The 26,996-nt window shown below is 52.0% G+C and overlaps 1 protein-coding gene across 11 annotated transcripts in view; it reads left to right on the forward strand.

The window, feature by feature from the left end:
- DNMT3A (DNA methyltransferase 3 alpha) overlaps positions 1 to 16,357 on the forward strand; it is a 110,521-nt gene extending 94,164 nt beyond the window's left edge. For 10 of the 11 annotated variants that reach the window (XM_050753613.1, XM_050753614.1, XM_050753615.1 and 7 more), the window contains 17 exons: positions 1,130 to 1,345; positions 1,633 to 1,791; positions 2,212 to 2,319; positions 2,594 to 2,750; positions 3,061 to 3,210; positions 3,306 to 3,350; positions 4,043 to 4,122; positions 4,726 to 4,838; positions 5,032 to 5,215; positions 5,388 to 5,472; positions 7,671 to 7,816; positions 8,646 to 8,736; positions 8,926 to 9,074; positions 10,148 to 10,233; positions 12,324 to 12,393; positions 13,504 to 13,622; positions 14,892 to 16,357. In XM_050753613.1, coding sequence (XP_050609570.1) covers positions 1,130 to 1,345; positions 1,633 to 1,791; positions 2,212 to 2,319; positions 2,594 to 2,750; positions 3,061 to 3,210; positions 3,306 to 3,350; positions 4,043 to 4,122; positions 4,726 to 4,838; positions 5,032 to 5,215; positions 5,388 to 5,472; positions 7,671 to 7,816; positions 8,646 to 8,736; positions 8,926 to 9,074; positions 10,148 to 10,233; positions 12,324 to 12,393; positions 13,504 to 13,622; positions 14,892 to 15,033 — 2,100 coding nt within the window. In that variant the 3' untranslated portion in view covers positions 15,034 to 16,357. Of the gene's footprint in view, positions 1 to 1,129; positions 1,346 to 1,632; positions 1,792 to 2,211; positions 2,320 to 2,593; positions 2,751 to 3,060; positions 3,211 to 3,305; positions 3,351 to 4,042; positions 4,123 to 4,725; positions 4,839 to 5,031; positions 5,216 to 5,387; positions 5,473 to 7,670; positions 7,817 to 8,645; positions 8,737 to 8,925; positions 9,075 to 9,849; positions 10,234 to 12,323; positions 12,394 to 13,503; positions 13,623 to 14,891 lie in introns of those variants that run through there. The other variant, XM_050753618.1, reaches the window with a different exon arrangement.
- The last annotated feature ends 10,639 nt before the right edge of the window (positions 16,358 to 26,996 follow it).

Here is a 26,996-nt window from a genome sequence, read left to right on the forward strand (position 1 = left end):
TCAGTAAATAACTGAATGAATACAGTATTTATGGATCTGAAGGGTGCACATAGAAGGGGTCGAATCTGGTAACAATATACATTGGGTGTGATCCATAAGAACTCCAACATGGCGTCTGAGCATGGGAACAGGCGGCTCTTGGGGAGCTTCCTATGGTGTTTGAGCATGTGCTGGGGGAGATGGGCTTTTTAAACCCAGAGCAGTGATTTCATCATCAGCAGACAGCACAAAACTAGAATTGTGGCCTGGAAACCAGGAATAGGAGGGATTGATTGCCCAGAGAAATTGTGGAGAAGAAGAGAGGGTCCACCCTGCTTCTTTAATTTTTGGTGACAGGGTCTTGCTATATTGCCCAGGCTGGTCTTGAACTCCTGGGCTCAAGTGATCCTCCCTGCTCAGTAACTGGGATTACAGGCACATGCCTGGCTGAAGATCTTAGTCTTGATTAAGATAGGAGAGGGTGGAACCAATATCTGTGTCTAAACAATAGTGCCTGACTAATATTTGGATAGAATTAACATTTCCATAGGCTGGACATGGTGGCTCATGCCTATAATCCCAGCACTTTGGGAGGCTGAGGCGGGCATATCACCTGAGGTCAGGAGTTAGAGACCAGCCTGGCCGATATGGTGAAACTCTGTCTCTACTAAAAATACAAAAATTAGCTGGGTGTGGTGGTGCATGCCTGTAATCCCAGCTACTTGGGAGGCTGACACAGGAGAATCGCTTGAACCCAGGAGGCAGAGGTTGCAGTGAGCCGAGATTGCACCACTGCACTGCAGCCTGGGTGAGTGAGACTCTGTCTCAAAAAAAAAAAAAAAAAAAAAAAAGAATTAACATATCCATATCATAGGGTAGGCAACTGATATGCTGATGAGATTGAGGAAGATTAGATCTGGGAGGAAGGTTTCCTAAAAGGCAGAAAAGAAGGCTGGAATTGCGTGATTTGAGTTCACCTCTCTACTTCAAATCTTTCCATTTTTCACGGCAAGGCAGCTGGTTGGTTCTCTCCAGCCCTTGACCGTCTGTCACTGTCCCAGGTTTTGTCAAACATGGTCCCCTTGAGTGTCAGGTGGCCTTGCTAATTCCTGGAGAGGTCAAGGTGACTTTTTGTTTTTTGTTTCCCCAGGCTGAGAAGAAAGCCAAGGTCATTGCAGGAATGAATGCTGTGGAAGAAAACCAGGGGCCTGGGGAGTCTCAGAAGGTGGAGGAGGCCAGCCCTCCTGCTGTGCAGCAGCCCACTGACCCCGCATCCCCCACTGTGGCTACCACACCTGAGCCTGTGGGGGCCGATGCTGGGGACAAGAACGCCACCAAAGCAGGCGATGATGAGCCAGAGTACGAGGTGAGCGGCTTCTTCACCAGCCGTGGCCAGCTCTTTCCGGGGGCCTTCCACCGCCAGCTCCTCCCGTCCTGCTCTCCTCTCTCCATCTCCCACGGGCCGCTCGCTCTCTCCACCTGACCCTGGGCCTCTTCGTCTCCCCGATTTTGCTCTGTCTTGCCTCATTCAGATGGAGCTCCCTCCTGGCTGTCCTGCCCCCCAGATGCCCAGGGCTGGGGTTGCCATGGGGGGATCAGGGTGGCAGGGCCTCGTGACCACTGTGTAATGATTTCTGCTCCTTGGGGCTCCAGGACGGCCGGGGCTTTGGCATTGGGGAGCTGGTGTGGGGGAAACTGCGGGGCTTCTCCTGGTGGCCAGGCCGCATTGTGTCTTGGTGGATGACGGGCCGGAGCCGAGCAGCTGAAGGCACCCGCTGGGTCATGTGGTTCGGAGACGGCAAATTCTCAGTGGTGAGTTGTGGGGTTTGGCAGTAGCCTGGGGCGGGGGAAGGTTCTTGATCCCAGGGCCTGTGGTTTTGGCTGGGGGCAGTCTGGAATTGGGGTGATAGAAGTGGGTTCTGCTCACCCCTACTCTGCCTGTGGTGGGTGGAAGAAGCCATAGGGATAATTAGGTTGCCCCTGTGGCTCAGAGAGCTAGGATGCTGGCCCAGTTTTAGGAATTCACTAGAATTCCTTTCCACCTGCACTCAGGTACTTCCCTACTCTTGGTCTGGACTCCTCTTTGCATCGGGTAATTATTTATCACTGCATCTGGTCCCCTCCAGGGCTGAGACTGACTCTCAAGGCTCCCAGCCCCTGCCAGTTACGAGGCACGGGGTGGGTGCTTGCAAGTATAAGCCGCAGCAAACAAGGCCTGGCTTGTCCCCCCAGGTGTGTGTAGAGAAGCTGATGCCGCTGAGCTCGTTTTGCAGTGCGTTTCACCAGGCCACGTACAACAAGCAGCCCATGTACCGCAAAGCCATCTACGAGGTCCTGCAGGTGAGTGTCCCTGCTGGGAGCTCGGGGGAGGAGCCCAGAGCACTAGGAGGCCTGGAAGTTAGAGTGCAGGTCAGGCCTGAGCAGAATGGAGGCCCAGGAGGCAGTGACTCCTTTCTCCCCACCTCGCTCACGCCTTTGTATGCACATCCACCTCCTGGACGGTTCCTCCCGTCTTGCCTGTGCCACCCTCACTACTCAGAGTCAGGCCTTGAGCCTGACCCATCCGCCTTCCAGCCTGTCCTGACAACCCCATCCCTGGCATGTCACCCTCCAGGTGGCCAGCAGCCGTGCAGGGAAGCTGTTCCCGGTGTGCCATGACAGCGATGAGAGTGACACTGCCAAGGCCGTGGAGGTGCAGAACAAACCCATGATTGAATGGGCGCTGGGGGGCTTCCAGCCCTCTGGCCCCAAGGGCCTGGAGCCACCAGAAGGTAAATAAGGGTACCCAGCCTTCTAGGACCCCTGTCCGCCAGGCAGAGCCACACCAGGGCTGGGAAAGCCATGCTGAGGGAGGGCTGCCGAGGCCTCCACAGAGGGGCCCAGTGGGAATGACTGGGGTCTCTCTTGCCCTGGGGTAAGGACTTGAATGACCTGCTCTCTGTTAACTGGCTAGAACCATAGAGTTGGGAGGTGGGAACGAGTTGGAGACCAGGCTGCACCCCACTATAAGGAGAGTGGGGGAGGGGGCTGGGGTTTCCTGTCAGCCTGTAACTGACCTTGGCACCTGCTTTCCTGCTCCAGAAGAGAAGAATCCCTACAAAGAAGTGTACACAGACATGTGGGTGGAACCTGAGGCAGCTGCCTATGCACCACCTCCACCAGCCAAAAAGCCCCGGAAGAGCACAACGGAGAAGCCCAAGGTCAAGGAGATTATTGATGAGCGCACAAGAGGTAGTTGGCCTGCTTCTGGAGAGGGTGGCACCAGGAGGCCTGCATCCGAGGAGCAGGCGCGGCCTCCTCTGACGCCGGCTCTCCTCCCCTTGCAGAGCGGCTGGTGTATGAGGTGCGGCAGAAGTGCCGGAACATTGAGGGTAAGTTTGTTGCCTGGGAACTCTGGCACTCCTAGTGTGGCATGGGGCAGAGTAGCATAGGCACTTAGGAAGGTTTGAATGACATGGGACCAGGGGCCACGTCCTGCGTGTCACACTACCTCCACCGTGCTTCATGCACCGTCTGTCTGTCTTCTGGTGCCATGATTCTGCTCTCCTGTCAAAGGCATGGGCTGGCCTTCAGGGTGTGGGACTCCCCAGTGGCCACAGAAGGGCACCCCCTCTTGGGTGTGATTGAACTCGCCTACAGGTGCCCTTTCATTTCAGCTTTTCACCTTTGCTCACCTCTCTCATGCCGGGGCTGTCTCCCTCAGCCTGGTGCTGCTGGATCTGGCTCAGGACCCTCAGCCTGGGAGGACTGGGGCAGGGGTTAGTACTTGAGGATTACCCCAGGAATCCCTCCTGAGTAACCTGGAGCCAGGGTGCTTCTCATGAGCAAGTTTCAGTCCTCCTGTCACTCTGTCCCTGTTTGTGGATGGTGGCATTGGTGCTCTGAGATGATGGCATTCTGAGACTAGGGCCACAGTGCCTCCCTTTTCTGTGGGGCACCCTGGACTCTTCCAGCTGCCACTCCAGCACACCCCTTTTTTGTGGCTGGTCTGGTGCTGGGCTCCAGCCCAGGCAGGGAGAGGTCCTTTGGTTGTACTCATCCCATCCCTTCACTCTGCTTACAGACATCTGCATCTCCTGTGGGAGCCTCAACGTCACCCTGGAACACCCCCTCTTCGTTGGAGGAATGTGCCAAAACTGCAAGGTAGGAGCACACCCGCCCAGGAGAGGTGGCATTGAGGCCAGCCCTTCGGCTCCCTGGCTGACTGTGTCCACCGCTTCTGGGCGTGTACGGGGTGACACCTGGTATGCGTGTGACGTAGACTTCAGAGCTTCCTCCGGAAGCAGAGTCCTGATGACATGGGCCCTTGGGCTTCAAGCTTTTCACTTGCTCTCATTTTTCTCCTCTGAAAGATTCTTTATCTCTCTCAAGCCCCATTTTAGTCCCCAGATGTGGGGATGGGAGCAGAGCAGTGGGGACAAGCTCAGGCAGAGTGTAGCAGGGTTGCCGTGCCCTCGGGAGCCCAGGAGAAAAGCCCAGGGCTGCACGGAGGCCCAGGTGGAGGTGCAGCCCCCTTCCTGGCCTTGCCCTCAGGCTGCTCTTTGGTTCTGTCCACGGCGGTGCCCAGGCAGACGAGGTTTCCCCTGCCCAGATCTGCAGCTGGGGCCTGACCCTGGCTAGGGCGGTGGCAGGATCATGTCTCCAGGGCTGAGTCAGGCTCTGTGAGGCCGGGTGCAGAGCCTCCCTTCGTCCTGGCCGTCCTGGGACCCGTCCTGGTGGTTTCTGACCCTTCCCGCTGCTGTCTAGAACTGCTTTCTGGAGTGTGCGTATCAGTACGACGACGACGGCTACCAGTCCTACTGCACCATCTGCTGCGGGGGCCGCGAGGTGCTCATGTGTGGAAACAACAACTGCTGCAGGTGAGACCGGTCTCCTCGGCTGGGCCCCGGGCTCCCGCCCCCCACCTGGCTCCCCTCCCCTCCCCTCCCCTCCCCACAGACCCTCCTCCCCCCCAGCAATGCTCCAGACCTGGTCTTTCCATTCCAGGTAGCACACCTTGACCTCCCTGGACCAGGGCTGAGAGTCTCCTCTGCTCACTGAGTTTCCTTCCAGGTGCTTTTGCGTGGAGTGTGTAGACCTCTTGGTGGGGCCGGGGGCTGCCCAGGCGGCCATTAAGGAAGACCCCTGGAACTGCTACATGTGCGGGCACAAGGGTACCTATGGGCTGCTGCGGCGGCGAGAGGACTGGCCCTCCCGGCTCCAGATGTTCTTCGCTAATAACCACGACCAGGAATTTGTGAGTGCTGGGCCTGGGGCGTGGTCTCGAGCTCCCTTGGCTGAGCTGTGGTTGTGGGACCTGAGCTGCACACGGGGTGTGTGGGTCTAGGAGCCTGGCTGGAGGGCCAGCGCTGAGTGGGAGCTTGGGACACCACTGGGCGTGCATCTGACCTGTTGTGCTCACTGCTTAGGACCCTCCAAAGGTTTACCCACCTGTCCCAGCTGAGAAGAGGAAGCCCATCCGGGTGCTGTCTCTCTTTGATGGAATTGCTACAGGTGAGGGGTGCAGGCCCAAGAGGTTCTGGCCACCTTGTCCCAGGACAGGGGAGCCAGGTGTGTGGGCAACTCTGGCAAAACGAAATGATCGTTAGCTTCATAGCTGTTAAAATATTACCCCAAAGGGGAAACTTGTGTGTGAAGTGAAAATGTATGCAGTGCATGGACTTAGATTTGACCAAAAATAAAAACGTAAAATAGGTGGTAAAGCAGCCTGTCTGCTGGGCACTTCCTTAGTGGAGAAGATTCAGCCACACAGGATCAAGTGATCGTTAGTCCGATTCACAGAGATTTCACAGAGCCTCAGAGGACAGACTCAGCAAGACAGAAACGTAACACAGTTCTGTTGTGTTTTGATTATACACAAGATAGTCTAAAGAAGGCTTATTTAAATCACCCATTATCCTTTTGTTAATATTTTGGCATATGTCCTTTTTAGATTTTTTTCTGTGTGTGTGTTTATATGACCATACCTCCATACATAGATAAATTAAGTGGGTAGTGAATGCACACGGTTTTGTAACTTGCCTTGCATTTATTATATTATGACTGCTTTTTCATGTCAAGCGATATAAAGCTACATTTTTTTTTTTTTTTTTTTTTGAGACGGAGTCTCACTCTGTTGCCCAGGCTGGACTGCAGTGGTGCCATCTCGGCCCGCTGCAACCTCTGCCTCCCCGGTTCAAGCGATTCTCCTGCCTCAGCCTCTCGAGTAGCTGGGACTACAGGCACCCACCATCACGCCCAGATAATTTTTGTATTTTTAGCAGAGACGGGGTTTCACCATGTTGGCCAGGCTGGACTCGATCTCTTGACCTTGTGATCCGCCCACCTCAGCCTCCCAAAGTGCTGGGATTACAGGCATGAGCCACCGCACCCGGCCAAAGCTACATTCTTTATTTGTAAGTGCTACGTAGGGTTCCATTGAGTCAAACTGCCGTAATTTACTTAACGAACCCTTATTAGATCATTTACTATTTTTTTATTATTATAAGTAGTGCTGTGACAAGCATCGTGATAGAATATCTTTCTATATTTGAACCACTCCCTCCTTAGGAAAACCTTTAGGAGATGCTGGGTCACCCTGTAGGCATTGTTTGCTTCATGTGACTCTGGATACTGCAGAAAGCGTCCTAGGAGGTTGTGAAGACACATCCACCCCCTGCCCTGCCCCCTAGCCAAGGCTTCCTGGCTTTTAAGAAAGGAATAGCTCTTCTTAGAATTTGTGTCTTTGGCCAGAGAGATAGGTGGTCTCAACCCAGGGACCCTGGTTAGAGGGTGAGGCGGAGGGGGTGGCTTCCCTGGCCAGATATTTGTCTTCTGTTCTCAGCTCCATGCTGCTCTTCTGTAAACCTAGAAAAGTTCATTTACGGCTTTTTGTATCCCAGGCTGGAACCTTGAGGCCTTCTTAAATCATGTCACACCCCAGGAGGCTGTAAAAGCTCCTTGGCTGGGGGACGTATTGGGAGCAGCAGAAACAGTGCCGTACCCTGTTTCTCCTGAGACCCTCTCGGTATCTGCTCTGATTGTTTCCTTGCCTCAGTTCGACTAGCATTTCTGGAGGGGGAGGGATCGTAGTAAGAAAATCAGTGTGGTTAGCTCGGGAAGCACAGTGAAGGTGGCCTCTTCTGTCTGGAAGAGCCTTTGCAGTCCACGAGAGGGCTGAGTGAGGAATGGAAACTACTCTGATGGGGAGGCAAGGGATGCACAGAGTTGGGGACTCACAGCGGAGGGGGCGGGGATTCCAGGGGACTATTGGGTGGGGCAGGGCATTGATGAAACCTCTGTGGAGCAGGGAGCATTCAGGTTGAGTCTCAAAGGGTGGGGTAGAATTGCAGCAGGAGGTGATAAGAGGGTATGGAAGGACCAAGCTGTAGACGGACAACAACAAAGAAAAGGCCCCCAAAAAGTCAGCTGCGATTCTTCCTGGATCCTGGAACCGTGTACACTCGGGTCAGTTTTCTGCAGCTTTGACAGCCTTCCAGACAGGCCAAACGAGGCATGAGACAGAGCCTCGATGTCCTTACTGTGGATACTCCAGTTGGATCCAGAAAGGATATAAGGCATCTTCAGGGAAAAGACAGGACTTGGGTCTACAGCTGACCCCATGGGTCCTGTTGGCCAGCAGGCTCACCTGCCAAGACCAGGGTGCCAGGGAGATGGCTCCAAGTAACGGTGCTGTCTGCTGGCTGGTGCAGGGCTCCTGGTGCTGAAGGACTTGGGCATTCAGGTGGACCGCTACATTGCCTCGGAGGTGTGTGAGGACTCCATCACGGTGGGCATGGTGCGGCACCAGGGGAAGATCATGTACGTCGGGGACGTCCGCAGCGTCACACAGAAGCATGTATGTCCATGCTGTGGGGCGCAGCCCGTCTTCCCCACCCTGCACACTCAGCACCTGGAGGCAGCCCTTGCCTCCTTTCATTTTGTTCATTTGCCCTCTTTCTCTTCACCCTTTGCCCCAGCCTCTTTTTCTCCTTATCTTCCATTTGTCCTCTGTCTTGAGAGGGTAAAGGGCAAATTGAAATGGGAATTTGGGCTAGGCATGGTGGCTCATGCCTATAATGCCAGCACTTTGGGAGGCCAAGGTAGGAGAATCCCTTGAAGCCAGGGGTTTAAGACTAGCTTGGGCAACATAGTGCCTACTTGAGCTCTGGCTACTCCCTGGACTGGTTTCTGGGCCATTTCTAGTAGAGCTTTTTGGATTAGAGAGAGGTTCCTGTCCTCCCAGTACTTTTGGCAAATAGCTTTACCAGCCTCCGTATCTGGGAGGCTCGGGCAGGGTCTTCCCTTAACCATGACTACAGGCCCTCTGGAGTCCTGAAGGGCAATTGGAGGACACTCACATGGCCCAGACACCCTGCCTAAGACACTCAGAGTGCCAGGTACCTTCAGACTCAGCCGTTCACGTGGGTCGCCTTCCCATTGGGCGGCTGTGTTGCCTGCCTGGGTGATACTAATTTCCCCACTGGCCTGAGAAATGATCCAACTTGGTCCCCTTCTTGTTTAGGACTTGTCCATGGTTGCAGTTAGGGTCGTGAGCCTGCAGAGCAGCTGGGTCTCCTCTTTCGTGTCAAAGGACTTCTTTGCCAAGTTCACAGATAATTTCTCTTTCTTCCTGTCTGCCTCTGTCCCTGGACAGCAGGCCCATCACTTTGCCTTTATCCTCCCAGATCCAGGAGTGGGGCCCATTCGATCTGGTGATTGGGGGCAGTCCCTGCAATGACCTCTCCATCGTCAACCCTGCTCGCAAGGGCCTTTACGGTAGGTACCATCCTGTCCCCTCCACCTTCTCAGCTGGTGCTTCTGCACGTAGGCTTCCTCCTTGGATATTTCTGCCCTGGGACAGCTATTCCCGATGACCCTGTCTTCCCGTGCCCTCCCCGTGCCCGAGCCACACCACTGTCCTATGCAGACAGCCCCAGCTGATGGCTTTCTCTTCCGACCTCTCAGAGGGCACTGGCCGGCTCTTCTTTGAGTTCTACCGCCTCCTGCATGATGCGCGGCCCAAGGAGGGAGATGATCGCCCCTTCTTCTGGCTCTTTGAGAATGTGGTGGCCATGGGCGTTAGTGACAAGAGGGACATCTCACGATTTCTCGAGGTATAGCCAGCAACCTTGGTTTGGCCAGCTCACTAATGGCTTCTACCTTGGACTGCTGCTTCATCCTGTCTCATCTGCATTGTGGAGCTGGGGACTGGTGACTTCTGCTTTGCAAGGGGCCTGTTTGGGAAGCCCCAGGCTTCCCGGATAGAAAGGGAGGAAGCAGGGTTAGAGGCCTACCTCAGAAAGAGCCAGTGGTCTCACTCTAAGAGGTGGCATTGTGGGTGTGAACCTCCGGGGTTGAAGGACCTGTCACTAAATTGGGTGGAGCCCCAGACTCCTGGGGTTGTGCATTCTGTATGGTGTTCGTTACACACCGGGACCTTTGAGAGGACAAAATCAGTTTTCCCTGAGCAAGAAGGGCCTATCTTCATTCCCTGGTACTCGAGAAGAAAACAGGACTCAGCTCAGTTTTCATTCCTTATCATGTGAGTCCCCGTTTAACCCTGAGCCAAGTCTGAGCCACGTGCAGAGGGCTTCTGTTGCCGGAGACGTACTTGGAGTGGCCCTTCTGGGAGCTCGAGCCCACCCGTGCTCCTGAGTCTTGGGTGGGTCACACTGTGAGCTGGTGTTCTGACTATAAGTGTGAGCAGGTGTCTATTTGAGTTATAATCAGGGCTCGTGGTAAACACACGCATACTCGCTGGAGCCTGGGCTCTCCCAGCCTCTGGACAGTCTAGAGCCGCACTGTGCAATATGGTAGCCACCAGCCACATGCGGCTATTTACATGAACATTAACCATTCAGCTCCTCAATCACATTGGCCTCATTTTAGGTACAAAATAGCCACCTGTACTAGTGGGCTAGTGGCCACTGAATTGAACAGTGTAGAGGACATCCCACCATCGCAGAAGTTCATTTGGACAATGCTGATCTAGAACGTTCCAGTGACAGCTTGTGGAATGTGGCTAGGTGTAATTCCAGCTTCTCCTGGAGGCTGCAGGCTAGCCCAGTGTGTGGCTCCTGAGAGAGAAGTAAGAGGCTTTGAGGCTTTAAGGCTCGACCCCAGCAGCATGCCGGCGCTGTTTCATGCTCCTCCTTGGCTCATCTTCAAACCGTCTCCTGTTTTGTAGTCCAACCCTGTGATGATTGATGCCAAAGAAGTGTCAGCTGCACACAGGGCCCGCTACTTCTGGGGTAACCTTCCCGGTATGAACAGGTTGGTGAAAGCTCCCGGGCCTGGGGGACTGTGGGCTGGGACTGCAGGTGGGATGGCCCATGGTTGGGGGGCCCCTGAGCCGGGCCCTCTCTGGCCAGCCTCTGCTGAATGACTAGTTGCTCTGCCATGTTCCTTATTTCCTTTTCCTTGAGGAGGAAGAGGAGTCAGGGTATAGAAAATACTCATCTGAAACCAACAACTAGTGGTCTTAAAGCAGGACCTTTAGAGTCGTACTCTCTTTATACCAAAGAAGAGTCATGTGCTGCTGAGTTAGGTAGTTGGTTTTCTGACATTGTGATGTGTCCCGAACCCTCTGGTTCTTAGATTCTCCTGAGGCAAAGCCATGGGCATGGCTTTGGGGCTGGGAAGGGGAGTCGTGGCCGCAGCCTGTTTCAGGAGAGGGAATCGTGCTATGGCTGCATGCACGTTCAGGGTTCTGCTTAACTTAATTTTACTAATCACACAGTTTGTTGGCTTCAGGTCCTTTTTTGGAGAGATTTTCTTCAGTTAGTTTACACAGATAAAGATTTTAATATCTAGGAATGAAGACAATTCATTTCATCAGGTATAAAACTGGCATTATAAAAAGGCTTTTTAGGCGAAAGAAATTGTCCAGAGTTGGCAATTCAAAAGCACACTGAGAGCTGCTCAGTTCCTGACCATTGTGGAGGGAAGCATCTTCCAGAGTGTTCTGAGTCATGGGTGTTAAACCTCCGTGGTGTGCTGCTGGGTATAACTAGAAGGCATCATTTCACCTGGCCTCAAACAGTCTCCCTCCTTGCTATTCCCATGAAGTTGGAGAACCTTCCCCATCTCATACATGTTTGGTAGAGTTGCTGGCGAGGGCTTGTTGAGGGGAAGGAGATGGGGCATGGGGGCAGCTGGCCTGAAACTGTCCACCGAGAGGTCCCAAGATATATGTGTGTATTGGGAAATGGATGGGCTAATGAGGTCCATAAGGTATTTTCATGGAACCATTCAGTGTCTCCTGACAGACCTTGGTCCTGTGGGGATTTCTCACCTGCTTCTTTCAACTCTAGAATACTAAACTCTGAGCTTCTAGGAGAAGCAGAGGTCCTGCATGCAGGGTCGAGAGTCGGGGGCATCTGTCGAGCACCTGATTTGACTGCAGGCCCCGCGGTTCCCACACTGGGATCCTGGAGCCAGTCAGGGAAGCCTTCCTTAAATATCCTTACATGTCAGGAAAGGTCAGTGTTGAAGGGGACAGCCAGTCAGTTATCTGGCCTGCACCCTAAGAAGTGACATGTTTAATGTCACAGAATTTTTGGTCTTCAGGGAACTGCAGAATTTAAGTCTTTTTTTTTTTTTGAGACGGAGTCTTGCTCTGTTGCTCAGGCTGGAGTGCAGTGGCGCGATCCTGGCTCACTGCAGCCTCCGCCTCCCAGGTTCAAGTGATTCTCCTGCCTTCAGCCTCCTGAGTAGCTGGGATTACAGACACCTGCCACCACACCTGGGTAATTTTTATATTATTAGTAGAGACGGGTTTCACCATGTTGACCAGGATGAACTCAAACTCCTGACCTCAGGTGACCCGCCTGCCTCGGTCTTCCAAAGGGCTGGGATTACAGACATGAGCCACTGTGCCTGGCCCAGAATTTAGTCTTTTAAAACTGTACATTTAAGGCTTGCGGTTTGATTAATTTCATCTAGTGGTCACACCCATGTAACAATCACCACAAATCAAGATACAAAACATTGTCACCCCCAAAGCTTGCTTTGCAGTGGGATGCTTAAAGCTCAGTGTATTTTAGACTAACTGATGTAAAGATAGCTGTGCTTTTTTTCCTTTTCTGCTAGGTGTTATCTGCCTATTCATAATTTGAGACCACTTTTGAATTTACCTTTAAGGATTAACACTTGGTGGATTTGTGTCTGTGTAGAGCTGCAGCGTGTGTTCGTGTGTTTGCGGGGAGTTTGAAGAGGGTTTTGGCGTGTGTGTGTGATTTGGGGAAGGGGGGTCTTACCCTGTGAATAAGTGGCTGCTGGGGGAGGGAGGGGAGTCGTGCAGCTGGGGCCCTTCCTGCTGTTCTCCAGGTTTCTGTCGTTACAGTCTCTCTTCTGCCTCCTAGGCCGTTGGCATCCACTGTGAATGATAAGCTGGAGCTGCAGGAGTGTCTGGAGCATGGCAGGATAGCCAAGGTCAGCTCCAGCGTCCAGAACCTGTGCTGGGGGGCAGGGAGAAGGAAGGGCAGGATGAGGTGGAGTTGTGGCCAGGGCCTTGCCCTGCCTGCTCCTCCAGCTAGTTTAGGAGACGGTGCAGGGTCATGCAGCAGGGCAGCCAGAGGAGGGCCCAGGGCTGCTGGCCTTCAGCCCTTCCTCCCTGGTGAGTGTCGCCCACCACCCTCTGGTAAACACTGAGGAGTCTTTACCAAGGCCTGGACGTGCTATGCTTTTTTTTTTTCATTTTTAAATTTTTTGGCCAAAACCTATTACAAAAACCTTCAAAGCAGAGCAGCCTCCTGTGATGTGGAAGCTCCATTTCTCTCTGGAGCTGGAATCTCCTGGAGTGAGTACCTGGGGCATTGGGTTCTGTGTCGGCAGGTTCCAGCACTCAGAACCACTGGCAGCTCCGAGAGCATCTTTGAGCCCCTCAGTAACTTGGCATCCTTTAGCCTACAAGTTACTCCACCTCTGAAAGAACTAATTCTTTGGAAGACTTGGAAAGTATAGTGGCTACAGCTTCTACTTCTAAAGTCTGTGGCTAGGCTGGGTGCGATGGCTCACGCCTGTAATCCCAGCACTTCGGGAGGCCGAGGCAGGCGGATCACCTGAGGTCAGGAGTTTGAGACCAGCCTGGCCAACACGGTGAAACCCTGTCTGACTAAAAATACAAAAATTAGCTGGGTGTGGTGGCGGGTGCCTGTAGTCCCAGCTACTCAGGAGTCGGAGGCATGAGAATCACTTCAACCCAGGAGGTGGAGGTTACAGTGAGCTGAGATCACGCCACTGCACTCCAGCCTGGTGACAGAGCGACACTCCATCTCAAAAAAAAAAAAAAAACTCTGTGGCTAGATGGATCTGACTAAGATTAGCTAGGTGACCTCCAAGAAGGAAGAAAAGTGGGGCTGTGGGGTCTGTGGAGGCTCCTGCCTGGCGAACTCTGCTCACTCAGAGCCATACCCAGCCCCCTGGGTGGACCAGGCCCTGTCAGGGTTTGGCGAGTACCTGACATACTTGGTAGACTCATGACCAGTGTTGGCTGGTGAATGATTTCGTGCTTATTCCTCTTTTCTCCTCTTCGTCATCTAGTTCAGCAAAGTGAGGACCATTACTACGAGGTCAAACTCCATAAAGCAGGGCAAAGACCAGCATTTCCCCGTCTTCATGAATGAGAAAGAGGACATCTTATGGTGCACTGAAATGGAAAGGTACCCGGGTTGTGCTGGCATCCGGCTGCAGTGTGGGCTGTTCTGCTCTCTGTGCTTGCTGGGGGGGTCCTCTGCCTTTCCCACCTGGCTTGTTTTCCACAAACGTCCTGGGAACAGTGCGTTTTATCAAGCATTTCTCAACATGTCAGACTCCTGGGGTGGACTCCTGGTAGATCAGGCTCCTGTGTATTTTAAGGCTGGTCCCAAGTAAGGGGAGTCTAGGGGCCAGGAGCAGTGGCTCATGCCTATAATCCCAGCACTTTGGGAGGCCGAGGCAGGCGGATCACCTGTGCTCAGGAGTTGGAGACCAGCCTGGCTAACACGGTGAAACCGCATCTCTACTAAAAATACAAAAATTAGCCAGGCATGGTCGCGGGTGCCTGTAGTCCCAGTTACTCAGGAGGCTGTCAGGAGAGTTGCTTGAATCTTGGAGGTGGAGGTTGCAGTGAGCTGAGATTGCGCCACTGTGCTCCAGTCTGGGCAACAGAGAGACTCCATCTCAAAGGAAAAAAGAAAGAGGAGTCTAGGAATCCCCTTCTGCCTTGTCTCCCAGAGACCCTGCTGATCCCCAAGGAACCGCTGCAGCGACAGGACCTTCCTTAACTTGTGGTGCCCATTTTGTAGGTCTTTTGTAAACCAAGCCAGCATAGGGCCAGGCAGACCTTACAGCCTCAACACCCTGATTTGGTGCAAACGGGACTCTCGGGGCTGGATGACCTTCTTGTTCTCTAAGTGTAACTAGGATTTAGCCAGACAAAGAGACCATTTACACAAACAACCAGAGCAAACAGGAAATCCTTCAGCTTCTGAAGTCAGGCAGGAGTTCGGCTCCTTTTCACCTTCCCTCCTCTCGGCGGGGAGGATGCTAGGGCTGTGTGTTCATTACGTGCAGACTCGAGGTGTACGTTGCCGAGCTAACCCTGCAGGAGAGGAGAACTGGAGAGTGTGTCCTGGAGGTATTTCTGAGGGATTGTTCAAAATTACTCTTATTTCTGCTGGGTTGTGAAACGCTAGGCAGTGATGACCTTACTACCTTTAAGGCCACAGAAACTAGCACAGTGCCTGTCACATGGTTGGCGATCCAAGTGCTGGGTTGTTTGTAAAGGACAGAACTAAACAGGCGTCAGGGGAGTTGGTGGGTGCGAGTGCCCCTGTCCCTGCACTTCGGGCAGCTGCTGGTCCTCCGGGTCCTGCTGTGTGGTTAGATGGCTTCTAGGCAGCCTGGTCCGGCCAGCGCTCATCCTGCCCTCTCTGCCTTTTCTCCCCCAGGGTATTTGGTTTCCCTGTCCACTATACTGACGTCTCCAACATGAGCCGCTTGGCGAGGCAGAGACTGCTGGGCCGGTCGTGGAGCGTGCCAGTCATCCGCCACCTCTTCGCTCCGCTGAAGGAGTATTTTGCGTGTGTGTAAGGGACATGGGGGCAAACTGAGGTAGCGACACAAAGTTTAAAAACAAACAAAAAAACACAAAACATAATAAAACACCGAGAACGTGAGGATGGAGAGAAGTATCAGCACCCAGAAGAGAAAAAGGAATTTAAAACAAAAACCACAGAGGCGGAAGTACCGGAGGGCTTTGCCTTGCGAAAAGGGTTGGACATCATCTCCTGATTTTTCAATGTTATTCTTCAGTCCTATTTAAAAACAAAACCAAGCTCCCTCCCCTTCCTCCCCCTCCCCTTTTTTTTTCGATCAGACCTTTTGTTTTCTACTCTTTTCAGAGGGATTTTCTGTTTGTTTGGGTTTTGTTTCTTGCTGTGACTGAAACAAGAAGGTTATTGCAGCAAAAATCAGTAACAAAAAATAGTAACAATACCTTGCAGAGGAAAGGTGGGAGAGAGGAAAAAAGGAAATTCTATAGAAATCTATATATTGGGGTTTGTTTTTGTTTTTTTTTGTTTTTTTTTTTTTTTTTTTTTTTTTTTTTTTTTTTTTTTTTTTTTTTTTACTATATATCTTTTTTTTGTTGTCTCTAGCCTGATCAGATAGGAGCACAAGCAGGGGACGGAAAGAGAGAGACACTCAGGCGGCAGCATTCCCTCCCAGCCACTGAGCTGTCGTGCCAGCACCATTCCTGGTCACGCAAAACAGAACCCAGTTAGCAGCAGGGAGATGAGAACACCACACAAGACACTTTTCTACAGTATTTCAGGTGCCTACCACACAGGAAACCTTGAAGAAAATCAGTTTCTAGAAGCCGCTGTTACCTCTTGTTTACAGTTTATATATATATGATAGATATGAGATATATATATAAAAGGTACTGTTAACTACTGTACAACCTGACTTCATAATGGTGCTTTCAAACAGCGAGATGAGTAAAAACATCAGCTTCCACGTTGCCTTCTGCGCAAAGGGTTTCACCAAGGATGGAGAAAGGGAGACAGCTTGCAGATGGCGTGTTCTCACAGTGGGCTCTTCCCCTTGGTTTGTAACGGAGTGAAGGAGGAGAACTTGGGAGCCAGGTTCTCCCTGCCAAAAAGGGGGCTAGATGAGGTGGTCGGGCCCGTGGACAGCTGAGAGTGGGATTCATCCAGACTCATGCAATAACCTTTCGATTTTTTTCTAAAAGGAGACTCCCTCGGCAAGATGGCAGGGTACGGAGTCTTCAGGCCCAATTTCTCACTTTAGCCGATTCGAGGGCTCCTTGTGGTGGGATCAGAACTAATCCAGAGTGTGGGAAAGTGACAGTCAAAACCCCACCTGGAGCAAATAAAAAAACATACAAAACGTACTGGTGCTTTCCTGTCTAAGTCGCCTTTTGTGTGTTCTTTTATGAGGCCCCCACCATCCACCCCTCTGTGCACAAGGCGGCTCCCGGCCCCTGGAATGTGATGTTTTTGGTCATCTCCAAAGGCTGCAGTTTTATACTGGGAGGCTGATGACACCTTTTATTATAATTATTCTTATGGTTCTGGTTATAATTATGTTTGTTTTAAGATTTTCTTTAAGAAAACAAAAACCCAACACCCTTCCCTTTAGGTTTCAAACCAAGGTGCGGGAGCAGGGTGCTTCTGAGTTAGCGGTGGCTCTGGTGCCCTGGCTCCCACCCCTCGGGCCAGGTGGGCCACTGGGCATGGTGACAGCTGGGCGGCCAGGGAGTCCCTAAGGTCTGCCTTCTGGGCTTGTCACTCTTCTCTTCTACTTCCCCTCCTCTTGAGTCGGGTGTGTCAGGGCTGGAGGGAGGACCGGCCGTCTCTCTCCTTGTGTGTGTGATTGGAGTGGTGTGTATTTCTTTTCTAGTATTTGGTCTGATGATAGCTGTGCTCTTACCTCGAGTCAGCAGCACCTGGAGCCCCAAGTGCTCGACACTTTGTTCAACTTCCTACAAGGCAGGCGGCCTGGCGCCAGCAGTAGGAAGGGAAGGCATTGTTGGCTCCAGGGTGAGGGCCCGATGGGCAGGTGCTTGCCTGGGTAGATGGGGTGTAGATATGTGGCATATAGAGATATATATTTTATAATGGGAGGGGGGATGGCACCTCCTGGGACTGGTAGAGCTGGGAGGTGTGTCGGCAAGCACATGGCCTCAAGTCCACGTCCCTAGAAAGATGGGGCCTACGGTGATAGGCGCTCTATAAATACATAGATAGGGTCATGTATAAGAAATATTATGGGGTGGGGAGTGGGGGAAGCAGGCTCAGTGTGCTGAGCCTCGGTCCCTACTGCGGATATAAACCCCACACCAGTCAGTCAATCTCACACGCATACACAGGAGCATATTTCTGTACTGATGCATAATGAATGCACTCACACACACACGCCAGGGGGCTCCCAGCACTCTTCTCCCAGGGTTCAGGACTTTGTGGAGTCAGCCCGTGCAGCTATTTACCTCTGTTGCCCTGATTGCAGGTAGACTGTCAATCCCAGAAGTTGCTAGGTGCTGAGGCAGGAAAAGGAGGAGGTTTCTTTCAGCAGGTGCTCTCCTCTAGCAGGTAGTGTTCTATCTCTTTTGCCCCTGGTGATGTCAAAAGATTCTTCTGTTAGCAACCTGTGATACTGACCTGCAACTCTAGGCACCAGTCAAGTCAGCCCTCAACTCCCCCTACCTATTCTCCCCCAACTGAAATCAAATTGACATCCAGGTCTGTCTTGGCCAGGGGGCTTCCATTGGGGAAAAAAAAAAAAATGGGACAGTGAACCTCACCTATTGAATAAACCAAATTAGTAATTAGTGACAAAACTAAACCAAGGCTTGGACCCCTTGCTCATTACTCAGGAGTAAATTCACACAGTTGGTGGCCGGTCTCACTCCTTTTTGGGGTGCTTGGTCCTAGACCCCAATCGACTGTCTCCTCGACAGATTGGTGTTTAAGATCATGCCCAGTTGCTTCCTGTTACCTCTGACAGGTGGTGACTGGGCCGCTGTGGGGCTGGAGCAGCGAGGAAGGGAGCCTCTGCCCCCTCAGTGGAGCCCTGTGCTAACTGTGGTGCTCACCCAGCCCCTCCTTGCTCCCGCGGGGCTCTGTCCTTCGGGCCTGGAGTCCACCAGCGCCACTCCAGGAGGGCTGGGGGAGGAGGGGCTGCCTCAGGCAGTCCAAGGTGCTCCCTCCCCCGCTGGCCAATGCTAAGGTCTTCCCTGCTCCCAGGGTCAGGACGGAGGTTCCTAACGCTCAGGCTCTCCCAAGCCACTGCTTAGTGACAGCCTTTCTAGCGGCCCAAGCTCCACCGGAACTGGGCCTGGTGCTCCACCCAAGGGGTTGGTGTGGGGACTTGGGAAGACTTGGTAGCCAAGGGCATGGCAAGCCTGGGGGATTCCTGTGGGCTGGCTTGCTCCAGGAGGGAGTGCTGGGCACAGAGGAGCCCTTATGGCTGACAGCTTGAGAGCACTTGTTCCTCCAGGTCTAGCCACTTGACCTGGCCCTAGAATGGACCAGATGCCCCAGGGGTCACAGGCCCCCCCTTGCAGGGACAAGAGTTAACAATCACCAGCTTTTCTTCCAGCCCAGCCTGTGGGCTTGGTCTCACAGTAGAACCTGGGAGAGTGTGGGGCTTCGGGATTGTGCCAACTTGGCCGAGTTGAGATACGCTTAATCCACCTCAACCCTGGGGTCTCTGGGGACAGGTATTGTGTCACCTTCCAAGGGGCACTGAGCTTCAGCAGGCTGTAGATAAGGCAGAGGTTAGAGGCAGTGGAGGGGAGAGCCAAGAAGGCCTAGGGAAAATTACCATATTCCCTGTGGAATTTTCTTTCCAAAGAGCAGGCCCATTTCCCCCTTAGAAACAAGGGTTCTGGGGGCTGAGGATGACAGCTTCCCTCCTGCAGGTGCCAGGTGGAGCATGATGCCAAAGAGATCCGTGGCTCTTGCCTGGGGGAGGTAGCCAGATGCTAGTGCAGAGGACACAGTCCTTGGCCTCCTGCCTAAGCAGGCAGCTAGTTTCCAGCAGGCGGCTGGTACTAACCCCCGCCCTCCTGGAGTGGCAGGTCAGTGCACCGGCAGACTGGGGGGCCGCAGGCGGGCACTAGCAGGGGTCTGCAGTCCACAGATGATGACATGAATCTGTTGCTGTCCTTTTCTCTCTAGGCCCCAGAGACTTCTTGCTATCGAACATCCTATTGGAAAGCAAACTTTCCAAGAGAGCATCCGGGACCTGTTAGCTTTTGAAACGGGCCTGGGTGTGATTGGCTGGTAGAGATGCCCGTGTGATTTTTGGCACGTTGCAGGAGTGTGGATTGGGACAGGCACCCCAGCAGGAAGGAAGGCTGACACCAAAGGGGTCTCACAGGGCCCAGCTCCCTTTGCTTCCCGATAATTGGCCACCAGGCCATGGTGACTCTGGGGAAGCCTAGATAGGAACACCCACCTTCCCAGCAGGAGAAGGAATATTTCAGCAGAGCCATCTGGGAGATGTTCTTATAGGAAAACTGCAGTCGTTTATTCCATAGTTTTGCTTATATAAATAGAGTAGATTTGGGAGGCAGTTTTGAATTCCTGTTGCTACCCTGCTTGGTGCAGAGTTGCAGTGGCCCCAAGTGTCTTTCAGAGCTGTTGCTTTTAGGAGCCCCCTCAAGCTGTGGGTTAGGGCCAAGGTGGGAAGGGGGTGCTGCCTGGCACTGTACCCTGAAGAGGGCTGCTTGCTTCCTTTGGTCGGGAGCATGGCAGAGCCAAGATTCCAGTGGGAACCGAGTTTCTAGCCAGGCCCCTGTTTTGGTCCCGGGAGGTGAGTAATCTGAGTTCGTCATTGCGCATTCTCCAGGCTGCCTGCTCCCAGTGCGGGAGACTAGAGAGGACCCTGGAGTTGTCCTCCGGGAGTCCTGCCTGTTTGCCAGGGAGCAGCTGAAAATTCCTCCCTCCCAACCCCGGGGTTGGAAAAGGTGTAGTGGAGGGATGGTCTGGAGCTAGGATGCCCTTCTGGCCATGCCCTGCGGAGCTGGGATTAAAGAAAGTGTCCGCCGCCTCCTCACCAGGCCCTGTGCTGGGGTCAGGAGGACCGGGAGGAGAGGGAAGGGTGAGAGGATGGACTCTGCTGTTGTAGTATGGGCTCTGGAATCTTTACGTTTTGGTAAAGGCAGGCCAGGGTCTTTGAGGAGTGAGTTGGGGAACCTTGTCTCTGTGTTTCCAAGACCCAGTAAGGTGGGCCTTTGGTGGGTGACCTGTCTCTGACCCAAGGCAGCAGAGTTCTGGGGGAGGGAGAAACAAGGAGCAGGGAGGACAAGGACACAAGATCCCTTTACTGGTGGTGACTTACTCACTTCCCCCACCAGAGGGCCCGGGCTCCCGAAACTCCCGTAACTGGAACGCTCCCTGGCTCAGCTCCACTGGGGGGTGAGGAGGGCGGCTCCCCCAGCCCCAGCCTAGCGGCCTCCAACCCTGTGCCTGAGGACATGAGCAGTGGTCTAAAGCGTCCCCTAGTCCCATTTCACTTCACCCACCGATTTGGTTGCACAGCCCTAGAATTCAACAGACAACAAAAATGCTGAAATTCCTTAGAATACGCAGAGGGAGGAGGTGACTCAACAAGGTGCTAAAACATTTTATTAAAAATATATATTGTTAAATTAAGTCTGCTGTCTGGACAATGACTGTTTGTTTTGTTTTCTTGTAGTGGAGTTTAAAAGAGACTATTATTTTACTCTGATATATTATTATTAAAAAGGCATTTTAACTTTGTACTTGAAAACTAAATGAGCGATTTCATGTGTTTTAGCTGAGGCATTGAAGTAGCGGGTGCTTACTTATTTGTGGGAAATCATGTATTCATACTGAAGAATAAACTCCGTAGCTGATTTGGTAATAACTTTTACTGTTACAGACGATTTCGCTTTGACCCCGGTGGCAGAGCACTTTTACTCCACATTCCACGCAGCTAAATGCAGGACTTCCCAGACTCTTCCCTCCCCAGCCCTCTTTCCTTTCTCTTAAGTTCCTCTTTTTTCCTTTATTATTATTTTTTCCTGGTTCCAGCATCCTTTCACCACTGTATTTTTTTTTTTTTTTTTTTTTTTTTTTTTTTTTTTTTTTTTAGGGTTGCTTCTCTATTTATTGACAATAATAATGTACATTTCACAGTCTGGTTCTAGGACATCCAGGGAGGGGTGAGTGGGGGCCCGAGTGGGTCCCTGCCCCACCCGCCTGGTGTCCTGTTGTATCTCTGTGTAAGTGATGCTCGTGACATAGCTGTTTATGAAATAATTAAAGAGGTCAATGCGTACAACAGATGTAGAAAGTCTGTCAGTTCCGCCTTCATCACATTTTTTTTTTGTGCCCAGAAGAATATAATAAAGCTCCTTTCTAATGTACTTGTGCTGGAGAACACTTGAATAAATGGACTGTTTTTGTGCAAAAAGAAAAACGGAAAAAGCACCGTAATAATGTCTTTTTGTCTTGCGTCTCCTTTCCCTGTCGTGACTGTTCACAGCCATCTCTCCAGGGTGCTCAAGTACCTAAGCGGGGAGGTGCTAGTGTCAGACCATGCTAGGCCCAGACCATGCAGGGCCTCCCTAAAACAGTCACCTGTGTGAGCATCAAGTTAGTAAATGGGGGCTGTCCCCTGGGTGCAGGAAAGAGTTTGATTGACTGGAAGCTGAAAAATAAGTCATGGTGAGACAGGGTTGCTGGGAAAGCAAATTCAGCTCTGGGCTGAGCAACAGAAGTTTTAACACCAGAGCAGGGAGAGGAGCGCGCCTTTCGCCAATGCCTTGGTCAGACGCGGCGGGAGGAGGATTTTTGAACCTGGGTACTCTAAACAGGGTTTTGGCAGCAAGCGAGCATCCAGAGTGGTAGATGGTCTGGACTGTCAAGGGGCCCCGGAACAGATTGGGGCATTTGTCCTAGAAAAAGCAAGAGTCGGTAGGCCAGTGTTTGTAAACACTGATGGGGTGAGCCCAAAGGGCTGGGGTCTTTCCAGGTGTTCCACAGGCGGGTGGAATGGTGCGGGGAAGCCAGTGTCAGCATAAGGGGAGGGAGGCCCCTTTCCCTGCTCCAGCCGACAATGCAAGGGCACCTTGAGGGCAGTGACAACCACTTGGGGATACCGCGTTTTCCTTCAGACCCCGAGTCTGAGTTCCTCTCACTGTCTGGCCCTCCCCAGAGCTGTCTTGCAAGTGGACAGTGCCTCATGGTCTGCAGAGCCCTTCACCCAGTGTTCCCTTTGTCTGCATGACTCATTAATCACTAGTTCTCTGTCTCCACCTATCTAAAGTGACCATCTGGCTGGGTGCAGTGGCTCATGCCTGTAATCCCAGCACTTTGAGAGGCTGAAGTGGGCGGATCACCTGAGGTTGGGAGTTCGAGATCAGCCTGGCCAATGTGCTGAAACCGCATCTCTACTAAGAATACAAAGATTAACCAGGTGTGGTGGTGCATGCCTATAATCCCAGCTACTTGGGAAGTTGAGGTAGGAGAATCGCTTGAACCTGGGAGGTGGAGGTTGCAGTGAGCTCTGTGCGCCACTGCACTCCAGCCTGGGCAACAGAGTGAAACTGTATCAAGTAAATAAATAAATAAGACCATCTGAATAAATGCAGGAACTCATTTCACAAATGCAGGGACGATTCATACCACATCTCAACTCTAAGACCTCAAGCATCTGTGTTTCAGTTTCATCTTCTAGGTGCCTAGTAGGTCTAGCCAGTGCTTGCTTCTCTTAAAGAAGGGTTACTTGGCTGGGCATGGTGGCTTATGCCTGTAATACCAACACACTGGGAGGCCGAGGCAGGTGGATCGCTTGAGGTCAGGAGTTCGAGACCAGCCCGGCCAACATGGTGAAACCCTCTCTCTACTAAAAACACAAAAATTATCTGGGCATGGTGGTGGGCACCTGTAATCCCAGCTACTCGGGAGGCTGAGGCAGGAGAATTGCTTGAACCCGGGAGGTGGAGATTGCAGTGAACTGAGATTGTGCCACTGCACTCCAGCCTGGGTGACAGAGGGAGACTCTGTCTCAAAAAAAAAAAAAAAAGAAAAGGAAAAAAGAAGGGTTACTCAAGTTACTCAAGATTTCTCTTACATTAGGTTTCGGGGAGGTTTAGGACTGTACCACTTCACTGGCAGTATTGAAAAAAATTACAAGGGGAACTGTTTGAGGAAAAGAGGACAGCCCTACTAAACTAACAGGCTTTTTCCTCATGGGCACGTTTTTCTTTTTCACAAAGTTGTAACTATGCATTTTTAAAAAGTACATTGTATCGTACTTTTCTTAGTATTTTTCAGTGTTGATGTAGAATTATTTTTATTTCAATAGTTTTTGGGGTACAGGTGGTTTGGTTACATGGATGAGTTCTTTAGTAGTGGAATTTTTTTTTAATGACTTCGTGGCACTTTCTTGTTGGATATTTGTTTTTATTTTATTTTTAATTTTAGCTACAAATAGAGCTTCTGTAAACATTTTTATGTTTTGGCTTTTTTCTCTCTATATTTTGTATTTTTTCCTTAAAATGGATTCCCAGAAATAAAACTTACTGGGGCAAAGTAGCTGCACATTTTGATTGGCTCCTCACACACTTGCCTGATTTATCCGAGTGACTGGCAGACTGACGGCATCTTCAGCTCTCAGGCTCTCAGTTCAGAAAGAAGCAAACCTGGTTCTTAGTTTGACCAATTCAGAAACGTGTTCATCTCAGCGGGGAAGTAAAGACCTAAGATTTTCTTTTTTTTTTTTTTTTAGAATCTAGAAATTAGTAAGAAGCAAGAGGTATAATAAGCAACTTCATCTGACCACTGAATTTTGAAAATTAGCTTACCTGAAGGAATCCTGGTAGAAGATGGAACTCAGACTGAATCTTCAAGACTTAGCTCCAAGGAGAGATGGGAGGGCTGGGAGAGGTGGGTATTGGTGCCCTTTCACTCTGGAAGCCATGCCTGATTGTCCCAGTGTCATCAGAGCTGGGAGTGGGAGGTCTGGCAAGAACTTACGGGACAGAGGGAGCTACTGGAGCCATTTGGTTAATAAATACCATTCTGTGACAGGCCAAGTGCGGTGGCTCACACCTGTAATCCCAGCACTTTGGGAGACCGAGGCAAGCAGATTGTCTGAGCTCAAGAGTTCGAGACCAGCCTGGGCAACATGGAAAAACCCCGTCTCTACTAAAATTACAAAAAATTAGCCGGGCGTGGTGGTGTGTGCCTGTAATCCCAGCTATTTGGGAGGCAGAGGCATGAGAATCACTTGAACCTGGGAGTGGGAGGTTGCAGTGAACCAAGATGGCACCACTGCACTCCAGCTGGGACAACAGAGAAAAACTCTGTCTCAAAAAATAAATACATAAATATAATAATAATAATAATGATCCTGTGACAGTCCTGGGTTTAAGCAAGGCGTCATTTGGTGGCAGAGGGTTAAGGAGAGACAGGAGAAGAGTCAGGGCTGGGCTGAGTCAAGGTATTTGTGAAGTGACAGGTCCACAGCCCCTGAGACTGCCTCAGTGGGTAGCTCCAGCCCCGTGTCTGCTTGGATGTCGAGGAGATGCTGCATACCAGGCCCAGGCTTGTGGGGTCAGCATGGTGGGTCTCGAGTGGAATGCAGGAGAGAGGGAGACAAGAGGCTGCCTGGGTGCTGGCTGGTGAGGAGGCCAAGTGTGCATATAGTAGTGTGCATATAGTAGGGCCAGAGCTGCCAGCATGGGGAGTGGATGTAATTCCGGCGTGTGTGGGTGTGGGTACAGGGCTGCTATGAGGCTAACAACAAGTTTAGTTGCAGGCGAGGGCACAAAGTCACATCCAAGGGGGACAGGGGACCCCGGGACTATCTTCTAGAGTCACTCCCAAAGCTCCCTTTCTCCTTGGCTCTAATACACTTTTTTTTTTTTTTTGAGACAGAGTTTTGCTCTTGTTACCCAGGCTAGAATGCAATGGTGCCATCTTGGCTCACCACAACCCCCACCTCCCAAGTTCAAGCGATTCTCCTGCCTCAGCCTCCCGAGTAGCTGGGATTACAGGCATGCACCACCACACCCAGCTAATTTTGTATTTTTAGTAGAGACAGGGTTTCTCATGTCGGTCAGGCTGGTCTCGAACTCCTGACCTCAGGTGGTCTGCCGGCCTCGGCCTCCCAAAGTGCTGGGATTACAGGCGTGAGTCACCACGCCCGGCCGCTAATACACTTTAAAAGGGTTTAGTCCCTCAGTGGCAATTTCCTCATTTCACCTGCGGCCCTATGGAAGTAGGAGGAAAGCATCTGTTGCTTGGGGGACTATGGGTGGAGGCCTAGGCTTCTAAGGGATGGACAACTGACACAGAAATGTTCAGAGATAGATTCAAACCCCAGGGATCAATCCGGCCAGTGCCTAATTTTTCATGCTGAAGCCCCAGATGCCCTGAACTGTGTCCTGGTTAGAAGAAAGTCCATCAAGTTCGGGTGTGGTGGCTCACACCTGTGATCCCAGTAGTTTGGGAGGCCGAGGTGGGTGGATCACCTGAGGTGAGGGGTTTGAGACCAGCCTGGCCAACACGGTGAAGCCCCCATCTCTACTAAAAATACAAAAATTTTCGGGCGTGGTGGCAGTCACCTGTAATCCCAGCTACCTGGGAGGCTGAGGCAGGAGAACTGCTTGAACCCGGGAGGCAGAGGTTGCAGTGAGCAGAGATAGTGCCACTGTACTCCAGCCTGGGTGACAGAGTGAGACTCCATCTTAAAAAAAACAAAAACCAAAATTAACCAGTCATGATGGCACATGCCTGTAGACTCAGCTACTTGGGAGACTGAGGTGGGAGAACTGCTTGAACCCGGGAGGTGGAGGTTGCAGAGAGCCAAGATCGAGACACTGTACTCCGGCCTGGGCAACAGAGTGAGACTCCATCTAAAAAAAAAAAAAGAAAGTCTGTGGTATTTGGAACCCCCGATTTGCATCCTGTGTGACCTCGGGCCTGTGTCTTCTCCTTGGCAACTTGGGTTTTGTCTTCTCTCTTCCTGCATGTGGCCTCTGGTGGCTCCACCCCCAGCAGTGGGTGTGGGGAGTTAGTTGCTATGTGCTGGGAGGCGATAGACTGCAGGGAGCAGAACCAAGGCTTTAGCCAAAGTCAGGGTGTTTCTTGGATCATGAGAAGGAATTTGGAGCCTCCAGGGAAGCTTTGGTCCTGATGGCATCACAAGGCCCCACTGCACCTAAACACAGAGGTGGATAAAATATTCCCCCCACACCCCACTGAACAGCCATCCCTTGCCTGGCCCTGCATCAGCTAAGGTGACAGTGATAGGCAACCCTTACTGGTCACCTCAGTCCTGCTTGGCCCAGTGTGAGAACTTTGTTATCTCCCTTGTCCTTCCCCCTATAACCCACCCCTCCCTGCCTGTCTCACCAGCCTCTCGGCAGCCTCCCCATCCAGCTCCGAATCCCACCATGCTTCTCGGACGTGGCTCCGTCTGGCATCGTCAGTTTCCCTGTTTCTCCCAGAGCACACAAACACGCCTCATGGCACCCATCTGTTTTATGCATGCAAGCGCTGCCCGCACGCACACACACGCGCACACGCACACACAGACACAAACTGGCTGTGACCACCCCCTGAAGCCCTGCTCTATTTCTCTGCTCCACTTGACTTTCAATGCAAAGATTGAAAGCCCCCTCTGTATTTGGCGGCTGTGCTGTCTTCACCTCCGGCCTCTCCTCCATCCATCCCAGGGGCCTGGGACCCCCCCCTCTCAGGTGAGCCTCAGGAACTGCCACCCAGGAGACTTCCCGCCTCCCTGAAACTCCTTTTTCCCTAGGCTTCCTACCACGGGATCCTTTCCCCTTCCTCTTCTCTAGACGGCGGAGGGCCAAGGGCTCCGGGATCTGTTTCCACTCCCTGACTTCTGGAGGCCCAGGTTCCTATAACCAAATGTCAGCTGGGCCTCTCCGCCTGGGTGTTCAACAGGCATCTCAGATGTGACCTGTCAAAAACAGAATTTTGGTCTCCTCCCAACCTGCTCCCAATCTTCTGATCTTAAAGTAACTG

The sequence above is a fragment of the Macaca thibetana genome, chromosome 13 (assembly GCF_024542745.1).
Source record: "Macaca thibetana thibetana isolate TM-01 chromosome 13, ASM2454274v1, whole genome shotgun sequence".
Lineage (NCBI taxonomy): Eukaryota > Metazoa > Chordata > Mammalia > Primates > Cercopithecidae > Macaca > Macaca thibetana.